This window comes from Dissoconium aciculare, assembly GCF_010015565.1.
Source record: "Dissoconium aciculare CBS 342.82 unplaced genomic scaffold K489scaffold_10, whole genome shotgun sequence".
In the NCBI taxonomy this organism is placed as follows: Eukaryota; Fungi; Ascomycota; class Dothideomycetes; order Mycosphaerellales; family Dissoconiaceae; genus Dissoconium; species Dissoconium aciculare.
The window spans coordinates 918,482-937,523 of NW_022984960.1; the positions used below are offsets into that span (position 1 = coordinate 918,482).

Here is a 19,042-nt window from a genome sequence, read left to right on the forward strand (position 1 = left end):
TCATTTGTGCTGGCAAGGGGGACGTTGCCTGTCCAGGTGGACGTGTCACCGTGCTGTAGCTGAGTCATCTAGCGCGATCCGCCCGTCTCCAGAAACTATAAGTATTTCCTTCCTCTCACACTCTTCTTTGGAAAATCATCCCAGTGCACGGGCATTAACTGCAGCAGTGAAGAGAGATCTGAGCTCAGTTTTTTGCTAGTTGAAAACTATTCAACTGACCGCTCTTGCCGGCCTCACAGTCAGCAGGGAATTTTTGGCTAAAATAATACATCTTTCTCTCTGATCTCTCAGGTTCGCCTGACGACGCGGAAGAAAAATCTTTTCATCATTCTACTTGCTGGGTTGACGCAAGAGCATGGAGAAGAGAGCCGCGATGGATATCGAGAGATGAGGATTCGGAAGCACGCCCAACTTGCTCAGCAGAGCCTTTACCTCCAAGCAGATCTCGAGCGTGATGGTCGTATGAACTGGAGACGCGTTCTGTCACGTCGCAGACGTCATGGTGGGTTCATCAGAGGAAGTGATGCTTGCCATCATCGCCAAAGACACGTGCATGGGTCGCGCATCGTCAACTGCAAGCGAGTATCATCTATTCGTTGATGGACTTGGGACAGGCGGCGCGCGCTGCATCGATCGAGCGTAATAAAGCAAAAGCATCACAACTGGTCACTTTCACATGCCAGATTGTCACAAAAAAGCCTCGAGCTGTTAGCGTCCGGATTCACCTATCTCCAAGAACGATGCAATTCTACGAGGTCGTGATTAGATACTTGCAGCTGAGCACCCATGCTATGACATGATCGTCCATGGCTCGTGACGCTGGTGTTGCTTGTGAAAGCACCGCCAGCTGCGTTTCCACACAACACCATTCACTTTTGCAATGTTGACGAGCTCTCCTGGTTTCGAGTAACTCACCAACGCCAGAGCACCAGCGACTGTCACGTACGGTCCACCATCCACCATGCAGTGGTCCGCCAGCTCCAACTTGCCACGGTCGAGATCATGGATATCGCTGTCACGGAGAAGTTCCATGTCGTTACCTGCAAGAAGTCAATCGACCTTGGACCGCCCAACTACTCAAGTGTGCCTCTCATCAAGCGGACGCAGTATGTATCGCGAATTGGTTCCTGCTTTGATGTATGGGGTGGTTGACTCAAGGCCCACAAGTCCACGACTCCACGAACGGCTGCGCAAAAGACGAGCAAGCCACGTCTGACAAGACCTTACCTCTCCACGATTTGAGCACCTGGCCTGTCTTCCGTCGGCAGCAACGATACGCCGAGCTCTGGAAAGATACGAGCACATCTCTAACGCACCTCAGTCTCCCTGACCTGATCGCCACCAATCCCACGCTCGCCACTGAAATATCCAGCGCCTTCATCACCCACACGACCATCGCGGTCGACGTCTGGATCAATTTTGACGCCGCTTCGCAACACTTCTTCCACAATCCAGAGGACCGTCGCGCCGACAGCTGCGGCAAGGTCGTTCTCTCTCCACGTCAGCGAGCCCGCGTTGAGACACTCCTGTATGGTCACGTCCGAGGCCTGCACCGGATTCGACTAGACGTTGGGTCACCATTTCGCCTGTTCGCGCATGTCTATGTGGAAGTCATGTTTCCAGACTCGCCGCCACGCCACCAGCGGTATCACCCCTACGCTCAACCTCGGCTGGCGGCCTCCTTGGTCCTGGCGCGGTCTGCGCAACTGCAGGGCCTGGTCAATCGAGAATTGTGGGACACGCTGTGTCGCGGCTGCGACAGGATTATATCGGAGGTTCCTGTGGGCTACGGACGAGGCACTGAGATTCTGCTGGAGGATCTGGATCGATGGGCGGGATATTTCTTGCATGCGAGATACAATCATCGTTACCAGGCGAGCTTTGGATATGGACCGCGGTAGGTCCGATTGTCTCAGCCCCTCACCTCAAATCCAGGATTTCTGGCAGACGACAACATCATGCACGCATATGAATTGCTTTAATGATCACGAAGGCGGCAACATGACTTCTCTTGTCTTGCTGCATCGGCGCCGCACCATTTGGGGTTTTAATGTCGTGTTCAGTTCTGTCCCTTGCAAATGCAAAGGGAGTCCGTATCGTTTCCTGAACAGATACAAGACTGTTACTCTCTTTTTACACCGATCAGCGGAAAATTAGAATTGAAAAAAAAATCATCGAGGTGGTTTGGGTATCATTTCGTATTGATGTTCACTATCCTTGACCAACACTGATAAGGTCACCGCTGGTAGTCAGTAGAAGACCGGGCGATCCAAAGGATGCGCATAGTTTTTTTGGTAACGCTAATCGTGACCAAGTGCCAAAGTGGCTATCTCATCGATAAGTCTTGTGTGTGTAGAGGGGCCTCTGAAAGAGGTCGTTCATCCAACCTCGGTCCCGAACGCTGGATCAATGCGCGACGACAACTTCCTCGTCGTGCCACATATCTCGCGGGGAGTAGATTTTCTGCTGCAGGATAGAGTCCTTCTGCCTCATCCACCCTTCCTCGCATCAGCGCTGTTCGTTGTTGTCGGCGTTGCACCAGCCCTGGCGCCGGCCCTCTCGCGATCCTCCTTCTCCCGCAACTTTTTGCGCTCTCCTTCTAGAACCTTGCGAACACGGATGAGGACCTCTTGCTTGTCATTGCCGGCTCGGCAATCCTCCACCCGATATGGCGGAGGGATGATGACGGCTTCGTGTACAATCATCTCTTGGTTGTGCCAGCGGATGGGCATGTTGCTAGAGAGAGGGAGAATTTTGGTCAGCTTCAAAATGCCTCGTAGATGCACCTAGGGCATGCGATATCCTCGCTCATTGCGAATGACACTCGATGCCAAGGACAGAAACTCACATTCTCTTGAATGAATCATACAAGGCCTGGGCTTCGCTGGTCACGCCTTTTCCACGATGTCTTTCTTCCTCTTGAAGTTTAGCAATGCGAGCTTCCTCGCGTTGCTTCGCCTGCTTCATGTCCACGACACCGATGGCCGGTTGGAGCGCCGCGAACCCCGCAGCATTGCTACCCTCGGCCGCGCGAGTAATGGAAAAGTTCTGAACGCGAGAGATCGGAATGATGTGGTAGTCTCCTGTCTGCGCTGTAGCAGCCGCATTTGAGCCCGACGCACGAGTGTCGACCACGACGATGTTGATAACGGGATCGGCAGTGAACAACGTGCCTTCGTAAGTTTGAGAAGTGGGGCCCGCAGTTGTGAGTTTGATCCTGTGATGATAACACTGTCAGCGTTGGCCATCTCTCCTATGTCGCACGATCATAACCAGCCCCCCGTGTCCCGCCTCGTAGCAGATCGTATCCACTGACCTTGCGCCAATGGCCTTGCTCAAAGCCTCCAGGGCTTCAGACATTGCTTGCGGCGCATTGGGAGCGGTAACGGCAGCAGCAGCAGAGCTGTTGACAGGAGCAGTCTTGGGCGTAGCGATCTTGCCTGCAACGCTGTGGCGTTTACTGACGTCCGTCATGGTTGGTCCACGCCTTGACCTTCCTGTGTATCCCTTCGTGGCCAGCAGCACCCAGTCTCTTTGCGCCTTGAGCTATTCACCACCTGATGTCCAGCGCTTTGGTGCTTGCAGATTTCTGTGAGGGCAAAGTCCTGGATGCTACGGTGACGCGCCGCCCTCGCTGTGGTGGAGCTATGAACGCATGAACAAATTGGCTTCTTGTCTACCGAGCTTGATCGGGGGTTTCTTTCTCGACAGACGTGTTCACCACGATAAAGAGCGACAAGAAATGAAGGAGACCAGCTGGCGACGAAGAACGACAAGCCTACAACACCATGAAAAGATGCGGTGTTGTCCAGGGAAAGATGTAAAGCTGGTCAAAGGGTCGGACGTGGTGAACTGGGGAATTGGTCGTGCGAGCTGTGATGGGCGTCAGGGACCAGTGGCTCCCGCCGATGTTCGTCCCAATCATTACCAGCCCGCAACATCATGGAAATCATTACACGGACCAAAAGTTCTCAAGTTGCACACAATCCGTTCTCAACCTTGGAAATCGCATGTTCACTACCACACAACCTCAAGATAGGCTAAGCACTTGATAAGGAAAGACTTGAATTGCTGCTATTCGTAACCAAATCATCAGAACATCACATCGTATCGTCGTTACTGCTGTCGTGAGGGCCAAACACCACCATCTCCAAATCATAAATCGTTGCTTGTCGACCGTCTCGAGATGCCGACACAAATAATTCAGTCCAACGCAGAACGCCACCCGCACCGCCATTACCTCTTCTCCTTTCCGTGAGTGGAAAAGATCAATTGCCACAATCTCGAAGACATCATTTGCGCTTCTTTTGCTTGTCCTTCCCATCACCGCCATTCCCATGTTCTCCCTCGCTCTCCTTCTTCGCCTCGCCACCTTCTTCCTCGCCTCCTTCGACGATCTTTTCCGCGCCGTCGGCCAGATGCGACGCTAGAGTCTTCAGCAGACCTCCTGTCATGCCAGTGCCATTCTTGATGTTGTCGATGATGCTCTCGTCCGCACCATCCGTACGAGGGCTGTCCCTACCTTCGTCGCGATGCCCCCGATGGCGATGGCGATGCTCGCGCCCATCATCCTCGTCACCTTCATCGTGTTGACGATGGCGATGGCGTTGGCGTCGATCGCGCTCGGCCTGATCATCTCGACTAGACTCGTCTTCGACAGACTCGTCACGAGGTCTGTGACGATGACGCCTCCTTCGATGACCATCGTCTAAATCTCGATCATCACCACCCGCCGGCGGTGGTGCCTCTTTGCCGGCAGGCTCATCGTCATGGTGTTGCCTTCGCTCCCTACGCCTATGACCTCCTTCAGGGAAGTGCGCGGTGTTCTGATCGAGATCGAAGCGCACTCGGCTAGGAGAGCGTGCTTCACCACCCCTGTTTGGACTCATACCATCTGAACACAGTATGTTAGCAAGTTTCGGACACGGCGTCTAAGACGCAAGCAAAACTAAAATCAGAGACGCGAGAAGCAACCAGCGCGCCATCATATCGTAAGAGAAGAGTTACTCCCAGGACATACCACTTTCCGGAGACTCGTCGCTCCGACGGCGGCGGTGACGGTGATGATCACGGTCATCATAGTCTTGACGCGATCGCGCAAAATCATCAGGCGAACTCACATTCTCGGGCGGCTCTCGGCCTACGCCCCTTCTTTCATCACGGGGTGCCTGGGTGTTGTTGGAGTGCCCAGCGCCAAAATTATTCTCCTGGCGGGGCGTATTCAAATTACCTGTACTCTCGCCATACGCACCCGAGCCATAGATCGGCTGATCGATAGATCGATTCGCGTAATCAGCAGGATTGTAAGGAGCAAAGCCATTGCCGGATCCACCCGCCGGCACCTCACGTGAGTTACTGTAGTCGTCGGTCGGTGGCGGAGGGAAGTAATGCCCGCCAGGGTAGTCTTGCTGTTGTTGCTGCTGCTGATCACGATTCGCGCTGTATTGATTGTGTCCCGCAGGCTGCGGGCTATATGGGCCCCGGTCGCTGTAGCGGTCATCGTTGTAGCGATCGTCGTCTTCGTCTAGTAATCAAATCGGTATCAGAAAAACGCTCCCACATTACTTATGGCAAACTACACTTACGCTTGCGTTGTTTGTCCGCGCGACTACGCTCTCGTCGCTTTCCGATCTCATGAGCCGCAATGCCGGCAAGGCCTGCGGCGCCGGCCGCTTGGGCAAGTCGAGCTCGCGAGCGGCTTCTGCTGCGGTGACGATCGCGATTATCTGGGCTACTACCGGCGCTGCCTGGTCGTCGGCGATAGACTCCTGGCTCGTCGTCACTGTAGTATCCATATTCGCTGTCGCTATGAGCGCGGTCGTTGATCATGCCGCGTGGCGCGCGGCTGTCGTACGATGCAGCCACAGACCTGCTGCGAGAGCGGCGACGACGTCCTCGGTCTAATTCATCCTCAATGATGGCTTCTTTCTTGGCGTCCTTGTTGGCCTGGTTCTTCTCGTAGAGACCGGCCAACGCCGCACCACCGAGACCAGACGCGACAATCGGGATCGCCTGCTTCACTCGACTCTTGGAACGGTGGCCGCCACGGCTCTTGGATCGGTATCGTTCAAAGGCTGCGCCCACAGCAGCCGAGACCAGACCAGCTTGAGCTATGCGACGATTGCGATGTTCCGGGTCCGCATGCTTGGTCTCCTCTTTGAGGTAACTGTCCAAGCTGCCTCTTCGCTTGCGCGATCGACTTCTGCGTGGCGGGGGCCCATTCTCCTGGATGACGACGGTCTCCTTCTTGTTTTTGTTTAGTGCATATCCTGCCAATCCAGCTACAGCGGCGACAGCGGCGAGACCACCAAGCTTTTCGGCAGGTGTCAACGCCCAAGAGCGAGACTGAGACCTTCGGCGTCGGCGATCGTGGCGTTCCCGCTCCCACCATTCGCGCTCCCCACTTCGCGAACGGCTACGCGAGGAGGGCGAAGATCGCCGCATGCTACGCACTCGGCTCAGCGCTCCGGCGCCCAGAGCGCCGACAGCAGCCCCGCTTAAGACATCGCGGCCTCTACTGCCAGGCTCTTCGCCTTTACTCTTTCGGTGATGCCGCAGGATTTCGGCGACACCAGCACCGGCAAGTGCGCCGCCAGCGATGTTACGCTTGTGGTGTGGTGACGAGGATCGACTCTCCTCGTATGTGCGTTCGCGTCGCACATATTCGTAGCTCTCATCGCTACTATACTGGGAAGCGCTGTCACGGGGTCGAATCTCAGTGCGACGGTCGAAACTCTCACTACGCCGACGTCGCTCAATTATCTTGCGCTCGTAAAAGTAGTCTTCTTCTGGCTTCTCGGTGACCGGTGTAGGCGTTGGTTGCGGCTCCTCAGCCCTGACCAAAGATTTGCTCTCGTCTTTGGTCTCCTCGACTTCCTTGCGCTCAATGAATTCGTACTGGGGCTCCTCCCGTCTGATGATGATCCTTTGTGGCTCACGGCGCTCTTCGCGGATGATGATAGGAGCAGCAGCTCTCTCGCGAATGATAATCGGCTGTGGTTGCTGAAAGTATTCGGTGCTCCTGCTATATCGTTCTAGCTCGTAGGGTCGCTCGTCTGGTGCATTCCAGTCCCGCTCGCGCTCGAAGCGGAATTCTCGCACTCCACGGCCGCCATCGGTCGGAGAGGGTGCGTAGATGGGCTCTCGCTCGCGCTCGATGACACGAATCTCGTTGCGGGATTGCTCGCGATCGTAGTCACGCTCAACAATCCGATATGAGATATCGCGGCGCGGGTCCCTGTCCAGCACGCGCTCAGTGACGCGGACCTCTGTTCTTTCATTCTCTTGATCTCGGTCCGGCGAGCTTTCCTTGCGCTCCCGTCGGATAACGATCTTCTTCTTGGATTCTTCTACATCGTCGCGCACGATACTGCGCGCGGAGGAGTTTGAGTCAGGTATCTGGTAACGCCTGACGGTGGTATAGGTCCTGCGGTGGCTGTCCTGATCACGATCGTCGCGCTCATGGTAGGACGATCGGTCCCCTCGAACCGACGTCATCTGGAGGTCCGGACTGCAAATGGCCGGATTTGTGGACCTAACGGGCGCTCTGGTTTGTGATATTTGGTCAATAATAGGATGTTCACGACGACGCAATTATCAGTTGGTTGTTCGCGGCGATGTTTTTCGGAGGATGAAGTGACAGACGACGAAGAGTTGCGCCAACCGATCAGATGTGAAATTGTGACTGGGTCATGCCCTCCCTCGTGAGCGAGTGCGCGGGGCAGCAGGGCGGCGTCAGAATTGCCCAGGCTGTGCCAGATCCACCTGCAGCACAGGACGGCACAAGTCGTCTCGAACGACGTCACCCAATTTCACTGGAGCAGCATCGCAGACTTTGCCTGGGCTGGTTTCTGCCACTGCATGACTGGTGATGATGTTGATGCATGATCCACAGTACCCGTCTCAGAACACGACAGCACTCCTTCGAAATACAGTATATTGGTTTTGTACCAGGACCAGCCCCACAACAGCACGCAAGGAAGATAAATTCAAGGCACAATTCGTCCCCCAGAGCGCATCTGTCCATAAATTCGGGCCGCCCTCATCCTTTCAGCCAAGCTTATCAGGTGTTCTCATACAGGAGGGCCTCAGGCGGACTGAAGTCACGTACGTATCAATCAACAAGAACTACCTTTCTGTGTACTGTGCTGTGTACTCTTCAACATCACATCCGCAGTGATTGAAGTTTCTTATGTGTTTAGCTCCAAACAAAAAACCAACCGCACTCGTTCCGATCGTCGAGGCAATTCTTCTCAACGCTGACATCTTCGAACTCGGCGCACATGCTCGATGACGTGATTAGCACGCATCGCATGCACCTCAAAGCTGTTCGGCTTGTGCCCCCAGTCCGCTAACGAGCGAGCCTTCAGACTCGCGTAATCATGCATTTTCGAGGACATTTACAGATTGACCGATGTGGTGGGAAGGCACAAGGAATGAAGCATGCGAGGGCAGAGTCAACCTCGCGTCCCGCGACTGAATGATGCGACGATCACATCGCCATCCCAGTATGTAAAAGGGGAAGTGAGAGAGGGACTGGGCGCACCATGGCACCAAAGGACGGTTTACACATCTTGACTTTGATGGGGTACGTGCAAAAATCCATGCTTGGATTGGAGCCAAAACACAGGCGTATAGTGAAAGGAGAGCTTCGCGCAGTCCGAACAAAGTCATCGTAGGTCGACCCACGCTGAAATCGACCGTTTCTGTGAAAGCACATGTGGACGGAGTAAAGTATTACAACTTCGAAATCTATTCTGATAACTTGGTAATCATGCGCCTGACTCGACGATCTTGCAGCCCTCGCTCATTAACTTCGTGATTTCTTCGTTCTTGTGTGGTAACAAGCCGAGAGCGAACGCAACATCATTCCATTGTCGCTCGTTCTCTGCCCTCTGCAGCCGGGGCGCCAATTTACTCGCAAGCTGTTTAGCATGCTTGTCCTTTTCAATGAAGCTCGCCAAGAACTTGATGATGCGCCGGAAGTTCTCTTCTTCAAGTTCATGATCCGCGGTGAGCAGACTGAACATGTCCACGAAATGGTTGTAAATGGCATTGTCCTTGCCTGAAAGCTCAGCAAAGAACATTCGACTCATGTCGCGGATGCGCTCATCGCTGTCTTCGATGCATTTGGCCATTTCACCCAGCTGACCCTTCACCTTTACCTGTCCGGCTAGAATCAGGAAGGTCAATGTCATGAGACACGTCCTCTTGACCTGCAAGCTGGAATCGGAAAGTCGACGATAAAGGAAGTCCGTGTTCTCATCGATGAGATGATTGAAGCAAACAGCCATATCGCCAAGCGCCACGACAAGATTGCTGCGAGTGATGGCCGAGGGCGACCGTTCAAGGATTGTGATGAGCAAACTCAAGTTCGACTCGCAGAACTCAGAACTGACACACATAAGTTTCGCCATGCACAATGCGGCCTGCGCTTGAAGCTCGGCGTTCGGGTACGCTTTGTTGTTGCCGCAAACTTCCACGACAAGTGGGCCGAAGTTTGCAAGCAAGGAGTTCTTGCCGAAGAGCAGCTCACGTTCGCGGACGTGAGCGACCGCGTCAGTGAAGTCATCCTCGGTTGTTCCTGTGATCAGATCGAGCTCATCTGCTGGAGTTTCGTCTTTCTTTGAGCCCTTTTTAGCAACGGGAGCCTTGGTCGCTGGGTTTTCACGAGGCTTCTCCTTTTCGGCCTTTCTCCGCTTGAAGTCCTGCTCACAAAGCTCGAGGTGAACAATTTGCTTCAAAGCGATATGGCCAACAGTAAACAGTAGCTGAGACAATGGTATCGCGGATTGGCCCGCGTTTGAGGATCCATCCGAGGCTGCTGGTTCTGTTGATGTTACTGGCTTAGCATCTACAGGTTCACCGGGAATCTCACTCATTTCAACATCTCCATCGTCGTCGATTTGGCTCTTGTCGGGCACAATTGTCCCATCTTCAGCAGCGGGGGGAGGAGGTGAGAAGACGGCTTTTGTTTTGTTTCGTATGACTTCCGAACAGAGTACGTCTGGATGTTTTGAAAGTGCATAGATGGCGCCGACCGCTTGCTCCGCCATGCCGTACCAATCTTTGCTGGTGCTTTCGAGGTTCAAAAGATCGGCCAACCGGACGAGAACGGCATGGTCGTTTGGTAAGCGCGTACTCGGCTTGCTCTCGGTGCCTTTGGTTGATTTGTTGTTTGTCATCCGCATCAATGCAATGCAAGTGAAGCGGGCAAGGAGCAGGTCATTCCTGCCGATGCTCCCAAGTCCGATGCGTAAGCATGTCTGCATCTCCTTGACAATTATGTCGGGCTCTGCCAATGCAAGCATTCCGAGAATTATGATAGCACCTCTACGTTGGGACCTCGAGATTTCCTTTTTCTGTATGCCATAGACTTGCCACAGCTTTTGAACGACAAGTTCGTTGATGGCCTTTTCCTTCATCATCGTCGCAAGCAGCTGTTCAAGGCTGGTCAGCTCGGCTGGTGTCGCACCGAATGTCAGACTGATCATGTTCCTTGCAATATAATTTGCAGCCTCATTCGAGTTGAAATTGTCCGGAGCCGCGAAGAACAGACCTCTGTAGCATTCGATGAGGTGTGCTTGAACGCCCTTGCCCTCGTCGCTGTTTCCTTTGGTCCAGATCAGTCGCAGCATGCGGCGGACTCCATCTTTGGCTGTCTCGAGATTATATGCATCGGCAGTCACGAAGAAATCCATTGCCTCAATTACTTCGCTCTTGTTTTTGGAGGAGAGCAACTGTATTGCAAGTGGCGTTGCTTCATGGAGAGTCTCGATGAATCTCAGAGCTTCGATATAGTACCGACGGGTAAGTTGAAGCTTACTGATGGCTTGTGCTGTGGCGGCTTCCTCCTGCGCCTTGAGAAGCGCCGCTTCTCTCTCTTCATCGCTTAGAGGTTCCCGTGCCGCGTTGTCCATCTGAGTGGCATCATCCAGCAGACTCGCGTCCACCGTGGCGTCGTTGTTCGCAGGATCGCTTGCAGGCGGTTGCAGGTTCACCAACTCGGCCTCGCATGTCTCCAATCGTTGACTCCACTCGTGGTGGCTCAGCAATCCGCCGTGAAGAACGGAGAATGGGTGCGTAGATAATAGTCGACCCAACAGTTTGATCGCATTTCTCCGCACATTTGATGACTTGTCTTCTAAGCTTTGCGTAGCCAGCTCGGCAGCTTTCTCCCGACGCTTGGGATATTTCGTCTCCAAATCACACAATTTGACGTAGACCTGAATGGCCCGACACCGGCAGTAGGGGTTGATGTCCAGAAAGCGCTCCTCGAGTACGTCGAAAAATGCATTGATCTGACCCTTGTGTTCCTCACGTTTCTCTGATTCCTCGACATTTGATAACATGGCGATGAGGTTGCCGCACACCTCGATGATTGAGCATCGCAGGGTATAGTTCTCGCTCTCCAAAAGTTTGGCAAGGTAAGTCACTTGTCTCTGCACCACTCGAGGCGCTAACTCAGATAGACGAGCAACAAAAATTGACACAGATTTCGGTCCCTTGGTGTCATTTGCGCTGAACTCCTTGTTGGACAATTCCTTGATGACCTCCTCTGCCAACTGCGGGTAGTCGTATTGCTCTGCGAGGATATTGAGAAATTCAGCCATTGGCTCCGACAAGTGTTCGAAGTACGTCAGATTTTGAATGACGCTCGTTTGTGCACCGAAGGCATGTCCATGATGTTTTATCGCCACGCAGAGCACCTTGAAGGTGTACATCCGCATCGCAGTGCTCTTCACGCGTGTTTCGTTCTCCAACAGGAGGTACGTAGGTCGTGTGAATAGCCCAATAAAAGCATCGCGCTCACTGGTGGTTACGAATATCCGAGAAAGCTTCAGTTTCATCACTTTTGTCATGGTCTCAAGGGCCGTCTGAATTTGTGCCGAAGGATCCCACGCGCTCTCTTTCGTCACACCCTTGCCTTTGGTCGCTTTTCCTTTGGCTCGTGATGCGCTAGCAGAGGCCTCGATCGCCTTCGCCTCTATCGCGGCTATACACCACTGCAAAAGGAATGCGAACGTCTGAAGGACATATTTGTGTTGTGCGACTTCGATCTCACCATCTTGCTCTTCATGATGAATAAGCTCTGCTTCTGCGCCGAGTCCACTGATGAGCAGATCGAAAACCTTCGCCAGAGAGTTTGGTGATATGAACGATGATTGCCTACGCGACAGAACATGTTAGAACTCAGAACCGATAGACCTTTGCGCTCGTAAAATCGGATTTTCGTGTCGCCAATGAAGACGTACTTCAACAAGAATTCTAGAGTCTGTAGGTGGCTGGGCTGAAGAACAGCTTCCGGATTTTCTGCGATAGCATCGATTATCCCGTCAAGTGCACCGTTGATTGCGCCAGGCGTGAAGGCTTCTGCATCGTTTTCGCAATCTAGCAGGCCGGCATCCGCCTCAGGTGTGAGAATCGAAAGTGGATCGTCTAGATAGGCTGTGAGCGTTTCGCCCAGATCGAATCTTAAGTCACTCATGCTCGAGTCTCGGTCCTGGCGGACAAGATCGCAAATGAAAATGCTGCAGCGATGAGCTGTGATGTCTTCGAACGAATTGCGCACATCGAAACAGTCGTCTTGCGACTGTCCCACTTGGGAGCGTTGTTGTCCTCTAACCCTTTTAGGAAAGAGAATGTCAACCTGCTCACGCGTCGAACGCGGGGTGATTTACGCGTTTGCAGCAGTGAACCTCCCCAAACTGTTGCGGCGCTGCACGACCCTGAGTGCCTGGGTACAGAGGAAATGACAGAGATCTGGCCTGTGGTCCCTCGGACTCTGAGAATTGATGCACAACAGGTCCCATTTTAAATTGTCACGAGATATTGACCCGAAAGCAGAATAGTCGTTCTTGTCTCTCCCTTCACATGGCTCATGTCAGTCGGCGAGTCCAAGGTGCACATCATGTCCATGAAGAAGAGCACCAACATTATGGTGACAGCACTGAGGAGGAACTAGCGACAGAGGACATGGACGAGAGTAGAGGACCACTCGATGAAAGCGGAGCCACCATCACTGACGACGAAGACGAAGAAGTCGACGATGCTGTTCTGGATGATATCCAGAAATTTGAGCAGAGTTTCAAAAACATTACACAACGTTACCGCCTAATTAACCGCATCGGCGAAGGGACCTTTTCGACAGTATACAAGGCAGAAGATCTCCTCTACGATCACTACCAGAACGACTGGGATCCTGATGCTGAGAAGGAGAATCACCATGGCACATCTAATGGCTATAAGCAATCGTCTCGTGCCAACAAGCCCAAGTATGTGGCCATCAAGAAAATCTACGTCACGTCGTCACCATCACGTATCCTGAACGAGTTGGAGCTTCTATATGATCTGAGATCGGCTGTGAACGTCGCACCGCTGATCACCGCCTTTCGACATCAAGATCAAGTCATTGCAATTCTACCATACTTTCAGCACAAAGACTTTCGAGAATATTATCGAGTTTTCACCGTCACGGAAATGCGGATATACCTGCACAGCCTCTTCACGGCTTTGAAATATGTCCACGAAGCTTCTATCATCCATCGCGATATCAAGCCAACCAACTTCTTGTATCTGCCTAATCAACAGAAAGGAGTCCTGGTCGACTTCGGATTGGCAGAAAAATACGGCACGGATTGGCATCAGTGCGTCTGCTGTCTTGACATGAAAGAGCGACAGCGTAGAGTTCATGGATCAGTCTATGCTTCCACCGTGGCAGCCTCACAGGCTTCGAGTCAGCAGATGCCTCGCCCAGCATATCCAAAAGAAGACCAACGGCCTTCTCGTCGCGCGAATCGTGCCGGCACCCGAGGATTTCGCGCTCCCGAAGTCCTCTTGAAATGTACTGCTCAGACTTGTCTCCTTGATGTATGGAGCTGCGGAATCATCCTTCTCACCTTCCTATCCAAACGCTTCCCGTTTTTTCACTCAGCAGATGACATTGACGCTTTCATCGAACTGTGTACTATCTTCGGTCGCAAGAAGATGAAGGAGACGGCACTATTGCATGGGCAGGTCTTGCAGACCAATGTGACCACCATCTTCGAGCATGGCCACGGCTGGGAGAAGATTCTCCTATGGTGCCTAGGCCGGACAAAGAAAGAGGACGGGAGTGGCGGGCTGAGTACGGAGGAATTGGAAGCGGTGGAATTTTTGAAGTGCTGCCTCGAGCTCGATCCTGCGAAGCGAATCACTGCTGCGGAAGCCTTGCAGCATCCTTTCCTGATCAATTGTGGTCCGGTGGCCGACGAGGATCTTAATGACGATGATGAAGGTGATGATAGCGGCGTCGATTGATCAAAGTCGTGAGCTTCTCCTCAAAATGCAGCGGCATAGCTTCAGGGAAACGGGTGATTTGATCACAGAAGTCTGAATTTTTAACAATGTTTTATTACTTCTTCAGCGCATAGCAAGGCAGGGCAGATACCCATGAATATACAGCAAACCATCGTTCGAGTAATCTCTTCGTTTGTTTCAAACGATACTGTCGGTCTTCGCGACTGGTATATTTCCAGTAATACAAACTTCCAGACGAGCGTCCACTTAAATCATGCCTACTAGGTAGGTAACTATATAGGTAGGTAGGCATTCGCTATCTATTAGGCGACGCGAGTCTAGAGCAATGATGACTCCCAAGTTTGATGCGATCTGCTGACCTCCACATGCTACAGATTTCTACACATCAAAAAGCGAATTTGCCAGATCAACCATCTATATTTGAAGAGTAAAAGTAAAAGTAATAGTAAGGTCGGGAGCAAATTCCGACAACAAAGCGGATAGCTCTCCATCAATAACAAATCAAGCAGTCGTCCAGAATCCGCGTAAATTTACATATTATTAGTGAGGATAATGTAGCGTTCGTCCGCACGATTTCCTGCGTGCCGGTGGGAAGCCAATAGGCAGACTTTGTCAGCGAGGCACCCCTTGCGCAGTCATATGCTTGCTCTCTGCACTGGAGAATGTCATTTGCAGCCGACCAGACGTAGTGCATCGAAGACGAAGGAACTCCATGCTACGCCGAAATAAATGTCTCAAGCTTAGAGGCGGAAGCTTTGCACGATGTCGTCGCAACGAGGTCGCTGATCATAGCCACGCGGTGTCAAATGAGGCCAATCATCTTGTGCTTTCTATTGAGCACCAGAGATGCCGAGGTGCTTGCCAGCTGTCTTGACAGGGTCATACTGTTCAGGGACCACACCAAAGCTGCTTGCGCTTCCCAGAACGAGGATGATGAAGAGGAAAGTCGCACCGATAACCACGAGGCGTCGGGACGCCGGTCGGGTGGCACCAAATTCGCCCCAGGCGCGAACGCCGGCCGCACCGTACTCACGCAACTTCTCGCCACCAAGCTTGTAGTAGACAAGACCTGCGAGGGCAACGCTGTAACCGACAGCTTGAATGCCTGAGACCGGGTCACCGAAGATGAGCATGGATGCACAGACCAGCAGGATGTCCTTGAGAACACCGGAGAGGGTCATGACAAGAGAGGAGGTTTTGCCAATCTGGTCATCCTGTCAGCAAGCAAGTCTCACCAGTACTAGGTTGTTCCACGTTCGAATAACTTACCAGGAAAACAACAGAGACGTTGAGGCCAAAAGCGACCATGGCGTTTGCCAGAAGCACGAAGTATCCGACGTTCTGAATGTCGGCCAGACTCAGGCGGGGGACTTCAAGGACCAAGGCCACAGCCAAGTTCATGACAGCACAGATAGGCGCGAAGTAGTAGAGTGAGACAAGCGGGTCCATCTTGAACTCTGGGCTGTTGAGAAGCTTTTCCATGAGGACGAGACGAGTCGCCTCGAAGACAATGCCACCAAACTGGAAGAGCACGCCGGTCACGACAAATTTGATTTCGCCATAGGACGCGATCATGACGCCAACAACAATCAAGCTGACATTGCCGAGCTTCCTGAGGTTAGGCGCAGCGGTTCCCAATGTCCAAGAAATGAGGAGCACTGCGACTGGCATGGTTGCCTAGATAAACGAGCGTCAGTATAACGTAATTTTCGTGCTACTCAGTGTGCCTGTGGTTTCTGCAGGAATTCGTGTCGCAAAAACATCGCCGTCTCCTCCTCTTCCAGTGGATCACACTCCCGAGGCTCTGACCCCAGATGGTGTGATCCAGCTTTTTGTTTCCCGCTAACGTCTCTTCAAAGTGCAGTCTTGCGGCGTACTCACCTTAAGCATCTGAATAAATGACACGGACAAGTAGAGGTATGTCAAGTTGCCGCAAATGAGTGATAGCGAGAACATGAGACCGATGGGGACAATCGCGCGGAGATAGACACGGCCAGTCATCGGCACCTTCTTACGGGAGTCGAGAACGTGGGTGAAGCGGGCCAGAATTTGGGTCATGATTGTCGCAAAAAGCAAATGCCATGTTGTGAGAATGATTGCTGTATCACGTGTGATTAGTGGAAACGTTCAGATGCTTAGAGAAGCTGGCTCGATGCCAAAGGTAGACTATCGAGGACTCGCCTGCCAAAGGCAGACCATCCAAGAGTGAACTTACGGTAGCGGAAGCCGGCGGTGTCAAGAATCCACTTGTTGAAGATGATGACACTTGAGGAGAACGAAATCCATGTCCTGTCCGGTGCAGAGGCGGAAAGTCAGCTCGAAGTTCTCTACGCTGTTGGGCTGTCTGCCAGGCCTTGAGTGCATCGCATTCCTCCTCTTCTATGCTGATCTTTGCTAGTAAGCGACTCACGCAATGTAGAAGGCCGGGTGTAAGCCTGTAGGTTTCGGTGGCTCCGGCTTGTGCTCCAACTCTGGGTTGACGACAGGCAAAACGGGCTCCTCCACCCTCTTCTCCTCACCAGATTGCCGTTCCTTGTCAGACATGTTGGCGAATACGGATCTGTGTAATCTTGCAATGGATTATTCGGACTCGTGGATGAAAGCGAGTGCAATAGGCACGGAAATGTTTCGCAGGCGGCGGGATGTCTGCGAACGAATTGCGGCGCGGCAAAAGGGCGAGATGCCAAGGTTATCAGGAGAAAGACGACAAGAATTGAATGGCGCGCAAGATTTTCAGCGGCAGTGACCAGCAGTGCTTGCTTCGACTGTCGGGCGATGGAGATGCACGATGGCGATGTAGTGATGTGTGCACAGTGAGAAAGAAAAAGGAACTGGAATCAGAATAAGAATAGGGACGACGCGGGTCATGAAGCTGGCTCGAGGATCAGCGCGATGCAGTACAAAACGGTCTACGGCGGCGGGAAGGGCCCTGACGAGTGCGAGTCGGGAGTGGATTGCGGCAGGAGCAGCCTTGATTTGGCGTGGGAACAACTGTCCAGGGCTTGAATGATGTGAGGCGCGCTTGACAGATTGCCTAGTCCAGTATGAGCAGTACTGCGTAGCTACAGTCCAGTCCTCGAGGCTCGGGCGGTGTGAGCAATGACAAGTACCCAGGTAATAATAATAAAAAGGGTGCCGCAACGGGTGGAACAGGTCGTGCAAGTGGGCTGAACCTGATGGTCAACCACGTACACAGCAAGCGATATCACTGCGGCGCGCAGCACAAGACGATGCAGGTGATCGGTGGGACGCGCGGAGCCGCAGCCGCGACGACCGAGTTACCTTCGCTTCACTATCTAGGCGTGTATGCATGCTCAATCATGATTCCGTTTTCTGAATACCACAAGGCCAATGGGATAGTAAGCAATGCGTGAATCATTAATGACAATCATATGAGATTCATGCCATAAATGCAATCCTGAATAGAAAAGTTCCCACATACATGGATAGGTGCACATCAGCGCTGCATTGTGGCACAGTGCGGGAGACGAGGGCATGCCCATGGAATGCTTCGCTCCTAGCCTGTAGTAATGATGAGGAGCTGGAGAGTACGAAGTTGAGGCGAGAATCAGCTATGCCGCCAAGATGCCAGTGAGTGGTCAGAAGCCAGCAACGTGGGCAGTGGACGCCGTGAATAGTAGTGGGAAGCGGCCTCCCTGCCCGACGTCTGTGGCTAGGGGGCTCCCAACTTTTTGGCCAGTTGCAGCACGCGTTGGTGAGACGGTATCCCACCATCAACAGACCATCCTCACGGGCATTACGTCGAACGAACAACATGATACCGGGACTCGTATTGGACACAAGACGGGAGAAACCTGTCCATGAAGCTGGAGATCTTCATCACCTTTAACATTTCAAAACACTTGATTTTCCCTTCGAATTTGCCCTATTAATTTTCCCTGGCCTCCTCAACCAGAATGAAAGCCTCTCTCTCATGCGCCGGCAAAGCATGGATGATGCATGTTGTTGACAGCACCGGCCTCGTCCGCGCGCATGTGTGTGACGATATGCAGTAAGATTCGGGACTGCTGCTCTTGGTTGAAACACCTTCTCTTTCAGACGCCGTTACACATTCGAAATTGGCAGTGATTTATTTTTAGATCGCTGTCAAAGTCTCCGCGAGAATAGATAGAGTCCTGGGCACGCGCAGATCGGCCAGAATTTGGGGGCATATTGATTCAAACACAAGCATTGCCCTCTACGCCAACCAAACTTTGAAAGGCTTACAGTGGTGACTCCCTCCGGAAAACGACAGATTGATCACTACGCCACACATGTTTTTCATACTACAATTGAATGACGTTGGTCACTTCTGTGTCAGACACCACATTTGTTAGTATCTGAGCAGTGTTAGAGAGTGGGGACTAATGAGAGTCTGGTTTGTAGCCCTCTTCATGCTGTTCTGCAACGTCTGCTATCCGGGGACGAGCAGGGGAGAAATAGGGGCACCAGAGTTTATGTCGTTGAGCGGCGTGTAGGCCCGAGAGCTCTTTCTACTAGTGGCTCGGAATGTCCAGTCATCATAAGAATCCAATCGATCGACAATCTGCCAGTGCCGCTACTAGCCTAGAGGTATGCTGGGCTGAAGACCCCTAAAACAAATTTATCCTATCGCCCAGTTTCACATTGGTGGCACGGGTGGCTACACATGTTATAGTACATGCTATAGTACAGTACTGTAGGCCGCTTCCTGAGAATGGAGGGGTGCTCCCAAAAAATGGGTTGACGCGTATCATAGCACATC

The 19,042-nt window shown here is 52.6% G+C and overlaps 6 protein-coding genes across 6 annotated transcripts; 2 read left to right on the plus strand and 4 right to left on the minus strand.

The window, feature by feature from the left end:
* Positions 1 to 781: 781 nt before the first annotated feature.
* K489DRAFT_42867 (uncharacterized protein) lies at positions 782 to 2,161 on the plus strand. The gene is made up of 2 exons (XM_033608343.1): positions 782 to 1,106; positions 1,168 to 2,161. The coding sequence occupies exons 1-2, from the start codon at positions 962 to 964 to the stop codon at positions 1,899 to 1,901; spliced, it is 879 nt and encodes a 292-aa protein (XP_033457830.1). The 5' UTR covers positions 782 to 961; the 3' UTR covers positions 1,902 to 2,161.
* An 18-nt stretch (positions 2,162 to 2,179) lies between these two features.
* On the minus strand, positions 2,180 to 3,863 carry K489DRAFT_382729 (uncharacterized protein). The gene is made up of 3 exons (XM_033605445.1): positions 3,317 to 3,863; positions 2,849 to 3,217; positions 2,180 to 2,736 (listed from the first exon to the last, which is right to left on the minus strand). Exons 1-3 carry the CDS (start codon positions 3,472 to 3,474, stop codon positions 2,490 to 2,492), a joined length of 774 nt encoding a protein of 257 aa, XP_033457831.1. The 5' UTR covers positions 3,475 to 3,863; the 3' UTR covers positions 2,180 to 2,489.
* Positions 3,864 to 4,292: 429 nt separating this feature from the next.
* Positions 4,293 to 7,497, minus strand: K489DRAFT_412006 (uncharacterized protein; the record flags this gene model as incomplete). Its single annotated transcript, XM_033607873.1, has 3 exons — positions 4,293 to 4,894; positions 5,021 to 5,524; positions 5,586 to 7,497. 3 exons carry the CDS (start codon positions 7,495 to 7,497, stop codon positions 4,293 to 4,295), a joined length of 3,018 nt encoding a protein of 1,005 aa, XP_033457832.1.
* A 1,274-nt stretch (positions 7,498 to 8,771) lies between these two features.
* K489DRAFT_412007 (chromosome condensation complex Condensin, subunit D2) lies at positions 8,772 to 12,487 on the minus strand (the record flags this gene model as incomplete). Its single annotated transcript, XM_033607874.1, has 2 exons — positions 8,772 to 12,168; positions 12,255 to 12,487. The coding sequence occupies 2 exons, from the start codon at positions 12,485 to 12,487 to the stop codon at positions 8,772 to 8,774; spliced, it is 3,630 nt and encodes a 1,209-aa protein (XP_033457833.1).
* Positions 12,488 to 12,717: 230 nt separating this feature from the next.
* Positions 12,718 to 14,459, plus strand: K489DRAFT_382731 (kinase-like protein). The gene has a single exon (XM_033605446.1). It carries the CDS (start codon positions 12,874 to 12,876, stop codon positions 14,296 to 14,298), a length of 1,425 nt encoding a protein of 474 aa, XP_033457834.1. The 5' UTR covers positions 12,718 to 12,873; the 3' UTR covers positions 14,299 to 14,459.
* A 669-nt stretch (positions 14,460 to 15,128) lies between these two features.
* K489DRAFT_323178 (TPT-domain-containing protein) lies at positions 15,129 to 16,842 on the minus strand (the record flags this gene model as incomplete). Its single annotated transcript, XM_033601680.1, has 5 exons — positions 15,129 to 15,503; positions 15,568 to 15,975; positions 16,180 to 16,397; positions 16,514 to 16,587; positions 16,709 to 16,842. The coding sequence occupies 5 exons, from the start codon at positions 16,840 to 16,842 to the stop codon at positions 15,129 to 15,131; spliced, it is 1,209 nt and encodes a 402-aa protein (XP_033457835.1).
* Between the last annotated feature and the right edge of the window lie 2,200 nt (positions 16,843 to 19,042).